General features: G+C 53.8%; 2 protein-coding genes across 3 annotated transcripts; both read right to left on the minus strand.

The window, feature by feature from the left end:
- Positions 1 to 233: 233 nt before the first annotated feature.
- Positions 234 to 6,062, minus strand: Mcrip1 (MAPK regulated corepressor interacting protein 1). Of its 2 annotated transcripts, none has more exons than XR_007591336.1 (6): positions 5,698 to 6,062; positions 1,662 to 1,713; positions 1,466 to 1,584; positions 1,180 to 1,281; positions 949 to 1,063; positions 234 to 847 (listed from the first exon to the last, which is right to left on the minus strand). XR_007591336.1 is itself a non-coding variant. In XM_050140314.1 (6 exons), exons 1-5 carry the CDS (start codon positions 5,852 to 5,854, stop codon positions 999 to 1,001), a joined length of 495 nt encoding a protein of 164 aa, XP_049996271.1. In that variant the 5' UTR covers positions 5,855 to 6,062; the 3' UTR covers positions 234 to 847; positions 960 to 998. The 2 variants fall into 2 exon arrangements, 1 of the variants encoding a protein (XP_049996271.1); XM_050140314.1 differs by having other exon boundaries at positions 960 to 1,063.
- Positions 6,063 to 6,378: 316 nt separating this feature from the next.
- Ppp1r27 (protein phosphatase 1 regulatory subunit 27) lies at positions 6,379 to 8,285 on the minus strand. The gene is made up of 3 exons (XM_050140316.1): positions 7,440 to 8,285; positions 7,192 to 7,342; positions 6,379 to 6,888 (listed from the first exon to the last, which is right to left on the minus strand). Exons 1-3 carry the CDS (start codon positions 7,627 to 7,629, stop codon positions 6,765 to 6,767), a joined length of 465 nt encoding a protein of 154 aa, XP_049996273.1. The 5' UTR covers positions 7,630 to 8,285; the 3' UTR covers positions 6,379 to 6,764.
- Positions 8,286 to 13,101: the final 4,816 nt, after the last annotated feature.

A 13,101-nucleotide genomic window follows, 5' to 3' on the forward strand; every position in this document is an offset into this window, starting at 1 on the left:
TGCAGTCAGGCCTCTCCTGGGCCCAGCAGCTGCCCAGGGACAGCGGAGGAGCCCATGCTCCTCACAGCCCATAGACCAAGCCAGCAGCTCAAGGTGGCCAAAGCGTGCTAACTATGGCTCAGGACTCCACAGGAGGGCAGCCTGGATGACATGAGGAGCTGGTTTTATCACTTAACAGACTACGGGGGGGGGGGGGGGGTTCACGGGGCCTGACAGACTGTTAAGAAGCCACGTCCAGTGCCACCAGCCTTTATTCACAGACCCTCAGTCTCTGTCTCCAACACAGACACCTGGATTCAAGAGGGCACAAAAAAGGGGGCCTTGGTGATCCTCCCAGTACACCCCAGAAAGCCAGGACAAGCCTGGCAGCACCACTCCTTCAAGGTCAGCCTCAGTGCCCCTGCTCACGGGCACTGCTGTGGCCACAGGGCTACAGGTACCAGGAGACCAGGTCTGGTCGCCAGAGGCCCCTTCAGGAGCCAGCACTGTCCTCGGCTCAGAGTTGACTCCACTCTGAAACTGAGGCAAGAAAGGGGCGAGATGGACAGTGGGATGAGGGAGCTCCCCAAACGTCCAGGCTCCACGGAGAGAGCCACACTGGATGCAGGTGGGATTGCACAGTCCTGATTTCCGGTCATTCGAGGTCCCAACAGCCGAAGAGAGGTCCCTTTTTTCCTTTCTGACCTTAGGTGGCCAGGAAGGAGAGGCGCGAGGCATGGCAGGTAACAGCAAAGAGGGCTGGGTAGGCAGGGCCAGGTGCTACCCAAGATGCAGCTGGCAGGGGAAAGGGACAAGGGCTGACATAGCCAGACCCCTGTTCCCCCAGTGACAGGGGCAACTTGAGACCCTGGAGAGGAAAGGAAGGGCCTTGGTCACCAATCCTGCTGGCCCTGGGGACTACAGCCCACTAGAGCACTCTCCCCCCTCCCAGGAGCAGAGGAAACCAACATCACGTGCACCCTGCTCTTCCGGAGGCCAGGGGAGGGGCGCCAGGCACTCTAGGACTTCTTGGCATCCTGCGTGTTCCGGCGCTTCAGGTCACTCAGGTCAATGGGCTTGAAGGCTGTGAGGAGACAGTCTGGTTGGTGCTCGGGACAGAACCCCACCCGGTCTCCACGGGGCACCAACCGAGGAGCCTTGGGAAGGGCAGCAGTGCGGCTCCCCAGGTCCCCCACTCACTCTTCAGGCTGGGGTTGGGAACCTTCTCCACATACTCCTCCACTAGGCCCCGCTCTCCACCAGACAACTGGCTGCGCAGGTCTCGTTCAACACCCTGCCAGGCTGCAACAGGACAGTGGGTCAGGGCTCTGCAGTCCTCAGCCCATAGTACGGGTGCAGAGGGTCTGCCTGACGCTGGGCCAAGCAGACGGCTGTCTCCTTCCGTGGTACCCATCCCGCCTCCACCAGTTTCCCCGTCAGCTGAGGGTGTCCTGCAGAGAGAGCCCTCTGCATTGGCTTCACCAACCTTCATAAATGAAGCGCACATTCTCCTCGTGTGCCGGCGTGAAGATCTCGCTGCTGTTGGTGGGGGAGCGGGGACTGCTGTTCCTCTTGCCGTTATAGACGACTCTGGAGACAGGCGAGCTGGGGGAAGCTCCAGTGTGAGAAGTGATAGTGGGACACGTGGGGTCCCAACCCCCCCACATAAACTTAACACCCACCTGGTCATCTCTGGGTGTCTGGTCCTGGTGCTTGGCTGCTGAATCCTGCGGCCTGTGGAACAGAAACCCAAAGCACTGCAGATGTCACCCTTCCAGCACAAACAGGAACCACCTCTGCGGCCCTGAGTCCACCAGGACCCTTAGGCTTGAGTCGTCAGTGGAACAGCTATGGGGTCAGTATCAGTCAGGACACAAAGGGCACAAGAGGACACTGAGGCCATGAGCTCAGCCCCATCTCGCACCCACTCCTGTCTTCAGTCTGCAGACCCCAGCTCTGCCCCGGAGGGCTACTAGGACTCAGTGCATTCTTCTGCAAAGCCTAAGACTCGGCTTCCCCACTGTCCGTGGGAACTGCAACATGAGAAAATCAGCTTTCCTGAGCTCAGGGACATCTGACCAGTGACCCCAGGATACTAGAGAACAAAAACAAAGCAGACCAGGAGGAAGACATCCCTGGAGGGAGCAGCCAGGCCTGGCCCGACCCAGTGACTGGAACCTGGGGGTGCAACCTCTTTATAGGCCAGAGGATTTTTGCTGCTGAATGGGTAGGATATCTATGCTTAGGGTCAGAATCTCATAATTAACCAGCTGAGGACACACAGTCCAAGACGAGAAAACCAGTCATACAAGGTTAGTTCTAAGCCTGGCCTTGGTCCAGATGGGGCAACCCCAAATGCTGAAGAGGAAGGAGACCCAGACAGTCCCAAGCATGCCACGCCAGGCTTTCCCAAAGGCTCTTCTATGGTCAGTGAGCCGTCATTAACTCTTCAGATGGGTGGACACCTCGACAGCATCACGTCAGCTTTTGTAAGAGCTCTAGAACCTGTCCTCTCCCTAAACCTGGCTCCCTGCCTCCACTGTCTTAGTCTTTCCCAAAGCTGCCAGCCCAGGACATCAAGCACAAGGAAAGCCCTCTGAGGTGTGATGGGGGCAGCGAGACGAGCTGGGGAGCTCCAGTTACATCCAGGACACAGCAGGGCAGTGCTCGGGGCTAACCCCGGCCTTAGTTCCAGGGACCAAGCATCCTTTTTCTGTCATTGGTGCTTGGTAGTGCCTGTCCCCAGGTCATTACTCTCTGCTGCCTCTCCTACCCATACAGCCTTGGGCTCTGGTGGTCACATCCTCCAATGCCCTCTGCCTGGGTGCTCCAGCCCTGCTGGCAGCAGGCTCTGTTTGGTGAAGCAGAGAAACCTGAGCATGTTTCCTGGCGAGGAATGAAGTAACATGATATCAAGCGAGCAGGGTCTCTAAAAAGGCTGAATGTGTCGGGATCCAGCACCAAAGCGGGGACAATGGACTAATAATGGCAGAGTTTGCAGAAGCACATGGATGTCCACAAACTTGAGCACATTGCAGGGTCTGAGATCACAGGCCACTGCCCAGCAGCCTATGTAAATGGGGTGGTGGTCTAACAAAGGGCATCCATTGTGAGTGAGCAGCCAGGGAAAGAACCCTACTGCACAAGAATTCATGCAGTATCCAGGCCTCTACACCGTGGGACTCCCACTAGGATGGCAGCAGGGGCAGAGGTCGGGCAAGACCACCCCGGGCTCCACGCCCAATACCTCCTAGCCCCGCTTTTCTTCTGTTTCAAGTGTCTCAATGCCCTAGCCATACATCCCTCATTCCATCAACTCCACAGTACTTTTGGGTCTTTTTGTTGTTTGTGTTTAAAGACAGGAAGCCCAGGCTGGCCTCAAAATCACCATGTAGTCAAGGCCAGCCATGACCTCCTGGTTCTCCTGTCTTCAGCCCCCAGGGCTGGAACTGCAGGCATAAACTACCACTATGTCTGGCACAACCCACAACCTCTTTTCTCTGTATCTTTCAAAGTGGTTGTCCCAGTAATTCTGAACATCCAAGTCCATAACTCTGGGGCCTCGTGCACTCTAGGCAACTGCGCTACCTTAGGTCTAAACTCTTCCTTCTTTACTTCTGAGAAGAATCTAATTTGCCCAGGCTGTCTTTGAACTTACTGTTAACTAAGCAGGCCATGGACTTGCAATCCTCCTGCATCGGCATCCTGAGTAGCTAGGCTACGAGCTTATGCTACCACTAAGCTCTGCTGTGTTTGTAGACACACTTTTTGGTTTTTTTGTTGGTGGTGGTGCTTTTGTGTGTTTTGTTTTATTTTGGGGGGGGAAACTCATAAAATAAGACACAACTAACAATGATGATATCTCCGATGTGATGACCCTCAGTGACACATCCCTACCTGTGGCCCTGCCCTCCTCTGACCTGCACACTCACCCCTGCGGCCCCAGCTTCCGACTCCACTGTAGACTGAAGTGGCAGCATAGCTTCCTGACACTTCTCAGGGGATCCACTCGGGCTATGCACTGTCGTGCGGCTCTGGGTCCACCTGGGCCGTGCACTGTCGTACAGCTCTTGGTCCATGTGTGTCTCCTGTGTCACCAGCTACTATACCACAGCCCCCAGAGCAGTCAGGTGTAAACTTGCTTCCTGCTGAAAGACTACACCTCCCAGCTTCCCTTGCGACCATGGAAGTACAGTCCGCCTCTATAAGGGGCCACATCCCATCTTCCTCTGCAGGCATTTTGGCCATCTGCACTGCTGGGTACAAAGCGCTCTCCATGAATAAACACGGTCCCACCTGAGGTCAGACCAAGTCTTTCTTTCTCTCTCCAGTTTCTCCACAGCCGCCTTTTAAAAGTCCTACTCCCTAATCTTCTGTCCAGTCCCCTGGGACCACAGGTACACTGGACAGAGGTCCTCCCTGCTGAAAGTGAAGTGGTCACCATGGACAGTTTACCAGGTCCTCCTGCTCCACCGAATGCACAGCCACCTGAAGCCTGGATCTTCAGCCAACAGGGTAATGGCCACGACAGAGCCATACTGCCCCATCCCAGTGGAAACTAGTAACTAAAGGAATGCTGCAGACCGCTGGGTATGAGACAGATGTGGTGTCAGCTCATACTTAAACAAGGTGGAGGTCCAGGGGCTGAGAACCACACACGCCACAGCAGACCCTTGCCAAGGAAGGACTATAAGGCAGTCCCTGGGCTTGGAACTTTATATACTATCCGTGTTCCTACCACAGCTAGCCAGGAAGAAGACATCTGGAGAGCCTATTGCAGAGGATGAAGTAGCTGTCACCTAGCACAGGTGCTCTCCCAGCCCCCACCCAACCCAAAGCCTTCACGGCTGCAGCTGCTGGCCGAGGTGCTGGATGCTGATTTTCCCTGAGCTTGCCTCAATTCCTGTCTGCATGCTACATCAGGTTCCTCTCTGCTCTGAAATGCCCACTTCCCAATAACACCATGTGGGGCTGCTCACAGTCCTCTATCCCACCGGGAGTTCTTACTGACTGGGTTTATTCTATGCAGAACCATTAGCTTCTAAGAGACCCAAGGCCTTCAGGGACTTCATAGAAGGCAATGTGGGGAGACAGGACAAGCTGCAGGGGGATCCAAAACCCACTTCAACTTTTCTAAACGCATTCAACATGCCAGGGACATGATGCTATGTAGCACATGCTTTGCTGCCCACGAAAGCGACAACAGGGGTCCCCCACCAGAACTAAGGGTGCAAAGACTGGTCATTATTATTCTTTTGGAATTTCTGCTATCCAAATTTTGTTTTCTTCCTTCCACTCCCCATCCCTTTTAGAAAAAGAGGTCTCATAAAGTCCCGGCTGGTCTTAAACTTCTGATCCTCCTGACTCTACCTCACCAAGTTCTGGGCTTACAGACAGGTGTCATCAGTCCCTGCTTCAAAGTTTCTGGTTCGTCCTTCCGTGTCTTGTATCCTTTACAGATTACGAGGCCTTTACTTAATAACTAACCAAACAAGCAAGGGACGCTGTGCAGTGACAGACGTGCTTCCGGATGATGACCTAGAATGTCAGGTGCAGCCTCTTCTTTCCCTGGACTAGCAAACCACAGTATTCCCAGGCCCCTCCTGCCCCCCTCCGTCGTGTGTGTGTGTGTGTGTGTGTGTGTGTGTGGTGTGTGCGTGCCTCCCTCTCTGCCCTAGATACTCCCCAGCCACAAGTTCACAGCTGATCCTAACTCACTGGAGACCTTTGCTTGAGCTTGTCCTCTATCTGAAAGGTGGCATCCAGAGGGTCGATCGCCCCAGAACCAGGATGCTTTGTCAACAGGGGCACGGGACTTCCGGCCACCATCCATCCCGTCCACCTTGCGGACTGGACTTGCGCAGAGCCACTGCATCTGCACAAAAGCGATGTGGGCAGGGCAGGTAACGGGCAAAGACACGGGCGCGGGTTGGGAAGCCGGGCCTGCGCGGCCCAGAAGCGGGAAGAGCCCGCGGGGAGGCTGCCCCGGGACTGCGGGCGTCGTCTCCCCGCGGGAGGCCCGGCAAGAGAGGCTCCTCCGTGCTGCTGCCACGTCCGCACCCCGCGGCGACACCGGCCTCGTCTCTCCCCGCGCCGGCCGGGCGACCCAGCGACACCAGGGCGGGGCGGGGCGGAGCGGTCAAGGTCCCGCGGAGCCCGCAGCGCCCCGCCCCGCCGCGCCACCCGCGCCGCGCCCTCCTCACCTCGCCCTCCTCGCCGCCGCTGCCGCCGCCGCCGCTGCCAGTGGGCCGGCCGGAAGTGACGCAGTCGCGCAGGCGCGCACGGCGTGGGCCACGTGATCGCCGGCGCACGGGGTACGGCGAGGTCGGAGGCGCGCGAGGTCGTCCCGGAAACGCGGGGTTGGGGAGGTTTTTCCCCGCGTGTCTGAGAAAGGAGACGGCTGGACCGGGACAGGGGCGGCCCGGGTCCCAGCGGCTCTAACCCGAGGCGTTGCGCCTCCACGAAGCCGCATCTCAGCGTGCGTGGCGATGGTTTGGCACTGGACCGCGCTAATTAGTCATCATCACAGCTTGGGAATCACGTTTATTGAAAAAGTAAAAAGTATCATCATAAAAAAGGAACAAACAAAACAAAAAAGCAAAACCTGGAGAAAAAGTCAGGCCAGAGAAAATGGGTTTGGGGGCAGGGGAAATTGTGCCCCCACAAGTCCTAGCATCCTGGCTGCCTCCCTGGCACGCTCAGTGCGCACACCTTGGCCCCTAGGACAAGGTGCTTGCCTCTCCTCCAGGGAGGCACAAACCCAAGGGCAGGGCTGGCTCAGTTCCTCAGTCCATGCTGGTTCCTCTGAAGAGTTCCACCAAGTCCTTGAAGTCTGGGTCAATAAGGTCGGAGGGCAGATCGCCATCATCGTTGGCTGCATCCCTGTCTGCTCCCAAAGAGATGAGATACCTGGGGTGTGAAGGGCTTTTGGTTAAAGCCTACTCAGCCCTCCCAGGAACAGAAGGCTAGAATTTGGGGGTCACCTGTTTGTTTTTGTTCTTTCCAGGCAGAGGAGGGAGAAACCTGACCCCTTGGAAGCTATGGCCAGATTTTCCAGTTTGCTCTAATGTTGCAATCGGGTAGAAACTGCCAGAATCCCTCAGAGTTGCTGCCTACACCGTCAGAGCTATCTTTGGGGGTTCACATGCTGGAGACCAATTGAAGCCTGGAGGGAGTGGGATGGAGCCTCTGTGCCCTATTCCATAGTCTCACCTGGCTATGTCAGGGTACCCATCGCTGCAAGCGATATGCAGAGGTGTCCAGCCAGTCTCATCTCGCTGGTGAATGTCCGCACCGTATTTGACCAGCAGCTTTACACAGTCCAGGTTTCCAGAGAGCACAGCTTCATGCAGAGCGGCCAGGCCTAGGCAGGGTGGGAAGACAGGGTCAAAGCTGTAACCCTCTGCATAGAATTTCCCCTACCTCTTTATAGACAGACCAGTCTGGCGACTCGTACTCACCTGAGGGGTGGATAGTGTCCAAGGAGACTTTCCGAGCCCTGATAAAGCGCCCCACCTGCTCCAGGTCGCCTTGACGGATGTGGTCCAAGAAGAGAACATCGTTAGGGAAACGCACGCTGCGATCGGCCAACAGCCGCCGCCGCCGCTGTCTGGGGCTGTAGCGAGCATAGCGGGCAGTTCTGCTGGGCATCCCGGGGGTTGGGGTGGACTATCTCTGTGGGACCCCTACTTCAGTAGGTATGAATGGGAAGTATGCCAGCCAGACCAGATCGGTGTGTAGGCTCTCTGGCTTGACAGAACCTCAATTCCAGCTTATATAGGGCTTGCGGGGCTATATAAAGCCGCTCAGTCATGCTTGCAGACGCGAGGGGCTGAAACCGAGCTGCTCCCCCCTCCCGGAGCACAGGATCATGTTTAGTGGCTCATCTTTCAGCACACCTGTTGCTATGTCCGGCCAAAGGGGTCAGATCCTTCCTGGCTACTACACCCTGTCCGCAGCTGGACCTAGAAGGTGCCTTGTAGAGGACTAGGAGAAGGACGAGGAGAGAGCCCACAGGAAAAGCCGTGGATGTGGGCTCAGGGGCATCAGGAGGGGCCGACCTTGAAGGATGGCTTACCTGTCTACCTGCTGGAAGCTGAGCCCCATCGCTATCTGAAAAGCACTGATCCATTGTCATTTAGGAGGTCTCAGCGCTGTTCATTTCCCAACATGTCGCTCTTAACCTTCCCTTGTAGCTTCTAAAGATTCCCAGAACCGCTTTGGGGTGTATCGTACTGACAGGAACTGCTGCTGCCCTGGCTGGGATCTCAGTCCTGCAGGCCAACACTACCAGTCCTGAGCACACACACACACACACACACACACACACACACACACACACGCTGCCTCTGGGTTCTGGACAGTCTCCTAGAGACTATGTTGAAGGTGTCATCCAGTCCATTCCTAAGAGACCAGGTGGTGCCCATTACAGGTGGAGAAAGGGAAGGACCCCACACGTTAGTTTGCTGCAGACTCTGTCTTGCTTTTGCAACAGCTTCAGCCAAGGTCTCAGGTGGTGCTTTGCTTGGGGGCATGAGACTACCTGGTAGATGGAAGGCAGGAATACAGCTGGGCCAGAGGAGCCCTGAAACTTGGTTACGGAGCTGTGGATAACCTGACTCTACAGTTTTCCCTGACTTCCTGAAAGCTAACGGTTGGCTCCGTTAGGGTTGCTGTGACCAAGTCACACAGACCCGGGTCTCAACTCTCAAAGAAGGGTTTGCTCTCACCGGATGGTAGTAGTGCATCCCTTTAATCCCAGCACTCGGGAAGCAGAGGCAGGTGGATCTGTGTGAGTTTGAGGCCAGCCTGGTCTACAGAGCGAGTTCCAGGACAGGTTTCAAAGATACAGAGAAACCCTGTCTCAAAAAATAAACCTAGAAAAACAAGCGTTTGCTCTTGTGGTTCCTGAGCCCGGCAGCCTGAGACCAGGGAGGACTCCAGAGGTTCTGAGGGAGCCTCTGCTCCAGGCTTCCCAGCCTCCGGAAGTCAGTCCAGTCCTTGGTGTTCTTTGGCTTCTAAAAATATTTGCCCGTTCATCTCTAACGGCTTCTTTCTATTCCTGTGTCCACGTCCTAACTAACCCCACCTTGTTTGTTTGTTTTCCAGACAGAGGCACTGGCTGGGAACTCCCTTTTGAACTGTGACTCAGGCAAACTCCTGAGCACCCCTGCCGTCAGTTCCCAAGTGCCGGGATTACAGATGTGCACCACCACACTGAGCGACCCCATTAATTTTTTTTTTTCCTTTAGGAAAGGTGGTTGTTTTCCAGGTTGGCCAGCCTTCAACTCATAATTCTCCTCTCTGAGCCTCCTCAAAAAAAAAAAAAAGTGCTGGAATTATAGGCATGTGCCATCATATCTGGCGCGGATTTCTTCTTATAAAGACGCCGCCCATAGATGTTCTTACGAAGACTTAGGGTACACCCTACTCCAGTGTGACCTCACCCTATCCATTTTTACTAAAAATGACCCTATTTCTAAGAAACTCACCCTCAAAAGTGCTGGGAGCTAGGGCATGAAGCAGGGAAACCCAAGCTACTAGGTGGTCACGGGAGGCCCGAAACTGGGTAGCTCCTTGACAGACTGGGGAGCTGGGAAGGCAATGTAGTCAGCTGACCTTACATCACCTGGCTCCTTTCCAGCCAGCACCAAGCCAACATGTTACACACCCTTTAGGTGTAAAGCCGAGGACACACTGAATGAGAGCTCCCTGCCTGGCAGGGGTGTTTCCACCATCCCTCAGTGCTCAGAGGCTACTTCCTGAGTTTGTGTACCCCAGTCCTGAGAGAATCTGTTACGGTTGGTTCTGTGGCTCTGCATCTCCAGGGCTCAGTTCTGGTCTCTTAGGAGGAGTCAGGCACCATGTCTTCTAACTTGCTTCCCTAAAGCAGGGAAATTAAACGTTCTTCGCTGTAGCTGGGTGATAGACACCCCACCTCACCCCGCCGCTTGTATGTGAAGATTATCTCTTCGTGTGTTGTGGAAAAGTTTCGTCTGCGCTCCCAGCTCAGAGGATCTTAAGAAAGCATATGAGTGAAGGTGCCACCCACAGAGCAGCAGGGAGGATCCACAGACCCGCCCGTCCACCCGTCAGTGAATGCCTGCCTCCAATGAGACAAGGTCCGGGTACTCTTCGCATGTGCAGCCTTGGCCACTTGGAGCACAGAGGTTCTTGAGTTCGGAGTTTCTGTTTGAGTTGGAGTCCCCCAAATCTTCCAGACAGTATTCCTGGGAATTGTGTGTTCTGAGCTGAGGCCTTTGCCTGGTATTCCTCAACTTTCAACAGGAGCCATGGTGGGCTGTTCAAGCCCCTTATGGTGGTTGATGTTAGAACAAAGCCTGGAATTACCGACCTCTGTCCCTGATTCTCTCAGACAGTATGGACTTACAAGGTTACTAGTCTGTGATCTTAGAATTTCTACTTTCTGAAGAATGGGCTAAAGCATTTACACAAAGCTGCAGTGGTGACAATTTCTGTCCTTCCTGCATTTGGGAAACAGAACGAGGAAGTTCAAGCTTCAAAAAAAAATATTCAAAGGTTTCCCTCCAACATTTTTTCTTTTTCCTTTTTGGTTTTTCAAGACAGGGTTTCTCTTTGTAGCTTTAGAGCCTCTCCTGGAACTTGCTTTGTAGACCAGGCTGGCCCCAAACTTGCAGAGATCCACCTGACTCTGCCTGTGTTGAGATTAAAGGTGTGAGCCACCATCCAGCCCTCCAGCATTTTATACCCCTCAAACTTTCAATCTTCTTGCCAGCAGGGCAGTGATGGCACACACCTTTAGTAGTCCCAACACACTAGAGGCAGAGTTCAAGGCCAGCTTGGTTTACAGAGCAAGTTCCAGGACAGTTAGAACTACACAGAGAAACACCGTCTCAAAACAAAAACAAAACAAAACAACAACAACAACAAAAAACTCCTCTTGCCTGAGCTCCTAAGCATTGGGATTTCAGGCTTGTATTACCATACCCAATTCCAATTTATCAAAGTCCAGAGCTGGGAACATAGTTCTGGGGTAAAGTATTGCCTAGCGAGACAGCCAGACACTGTCTCAACAACAGCAACAACGAAAAGTTCGACACAAATTTGCCATAGTAACACAACCTCTGGGGGCTAAGGCAGATTGTTTGCCATGAGTCCGAAGCCAGTCTGAGCTACATAGTGAGTTCAAGGCCAGAAGGGGTGGCACAAGTCTAAACTGAAACAAACCAGAAAAAGAAAAAAAGTCTGGTAATGTCACCAGCAGTGACGTGTACTCAGGGGCTGTGCGGTGCTAGGTAATCCAGCATAGGCTTCAGAATTGGTCAGTCAAAAATTCAACTTCAGGGTCTGAAGCCCCTTAGGGAAGTGCTTTTGGTTTTGTTGTTGTTGTTAAATTCCAAGCTGTTGGCTTCTGGGTATTTGGGGGAACTGGGAAATCCCAGTCTGCTAAACCTTCACCATTTCCCCTAAGAGCCTCAGTTGCTTGACTAATCCACCAATCCCAGCCATAGAGGTTTTAGACACCACCCTGTAGCTGCCCTGCACAGTCTGGCTCTGGAATGCTCCATCAGCTGCCTCTGCAAAAAGGGGAAAGGTATCTGTGAGTCACACTCCTCTCAGGAGCGCGTGACATTGGCTGCCCAATTTGAGCCTTCTTACCCAGAGACCAAGTCCCTGCACAGCTGGGCAGTGGTGCGCTGTCTGTCTAAGGGAGGGGTGTACAGCATACCTTTATAGTTGGGACTGGAAACAGTCTGCTCACAGCCCTGCTGGTTTTCTTCCCTCGAAGTCCTGTGTCTTTTTTTTTTTTAATTGGTATGTTTGCCTGAATGCATGTCTGTGTGAATGCATGTCAGAAACCCTGGAACCGGAGTTCCAGACAGGTGTGAGCTGCCATATGGATGCTGGGAATTGAACCTGGGTCCTCTGGAAGAGCAGACAGTGCTCTTAACCGCTGACCCGTCTCTCCAGCCAATCCCATGGATTCCCTTGACAGCCTTGACTCACATTCTGAGGACAAAATTTATACCTTCCCCTGTCAAACTCCACAGTGACAGTACACACTTTAAGGGGACCAAGGTCCGTTGTGCCAGCAGGCCCCTGCTGAAACTTCTGGAGCAGAAGCAGCTGGAAACCAGCCCTATGATGAGTCACCAAGAGCCAGTGAAGGCAGCGTAAGCGGACAACTGCCCTAACTGCTGAGTCAGAATGAAGACTGTAGAGTGACAGATACCTGGGAAATTGGCCCTGCTTGAGGAGGTGACAGAGTTCTCTTCCCCTGCTTGTATGCCAAGCCAGCGAGGATCATCCCTGGGTTTGTAGGAGCTTTTATGGAGGGATAAGGCAGCCATGGAGGAAATGACACAACCCACACCCCTAGACCTGGGAGAGAATCATACAGGAAGCCTTTCAGTGCACTCCAAGAGCTGGGTCTGGCACAATGGCTATCAGCAGGGGAATATCTAGCCTTGGTGCTGAGACAATGTCTTGGTCTGGATATCTTCAGTGTGCATGTAGTAAGAATACAGGTGCTGGGCGGTGGTGGCGCATGCCTTTAATCCCAGCACTCGGGAGGCAGAGGCAGGCGGATCTCTGTGAGTTCGAGACCAGCCTGGTCTACAAGAGCTAGTTCCAGGACAGGCTCCAAAACCACAGAGAAACCCTGTCTCAAACAAACAAACAAACAAAAAAATACAGGTGAGGGTGTCTGTCTGTCTGACCTCAGGCAGCTTGCAGCTTTACCTCAGGGCCCCTGTGACCACCCTGAGTCCTGTGACCCTTTGGCCCTGTGTGCCTCTACTCCAGTCCTGAGACTCTAGGGCACCTCGGTGCTCCCAAAGGTGTCCATATCAGAAGGGAAGTTTGGGAAAGTCAACCTCAGGAGTATCATGATCCCCATTGCATGTGAAATCCACCTGTCTCTGCCTTCTGAGTGCTGGGATTACAGGAGTATGCCACCACCACTTGGCTTAAATTTATTCTGTGTTCACTGGTGTTTTGTCTGCATGTATGTCAGTGTGCAGATGTCAGAAGCTCTCTTAACTGCTAAACCATCTCTTCAGCCCTAAGTGTATGTGCTTGTGTGTGTATTTATTTTTATTTTTCTGGCTCTTAACCATTGAACCCCAGACTGTTGAACTA

The sequence above is a fragment of the Alexandromys fortis genome, unplaced genomic scaffold (assembly GCF_014885135.2).
Source record: "Alexandromys fortis isolate MF-2015 unplaced genomic scaffold, M_Fortis_MF-2015_v1.1 scaffold_39, whole genome shotgun sequence".
NCBI classification, from domain to species: Eukaryota; Metazoa; Chordata; class Mammalia; order Rodentia; family Cricetidae; genus Alexandromys; species Alexandromys fortis.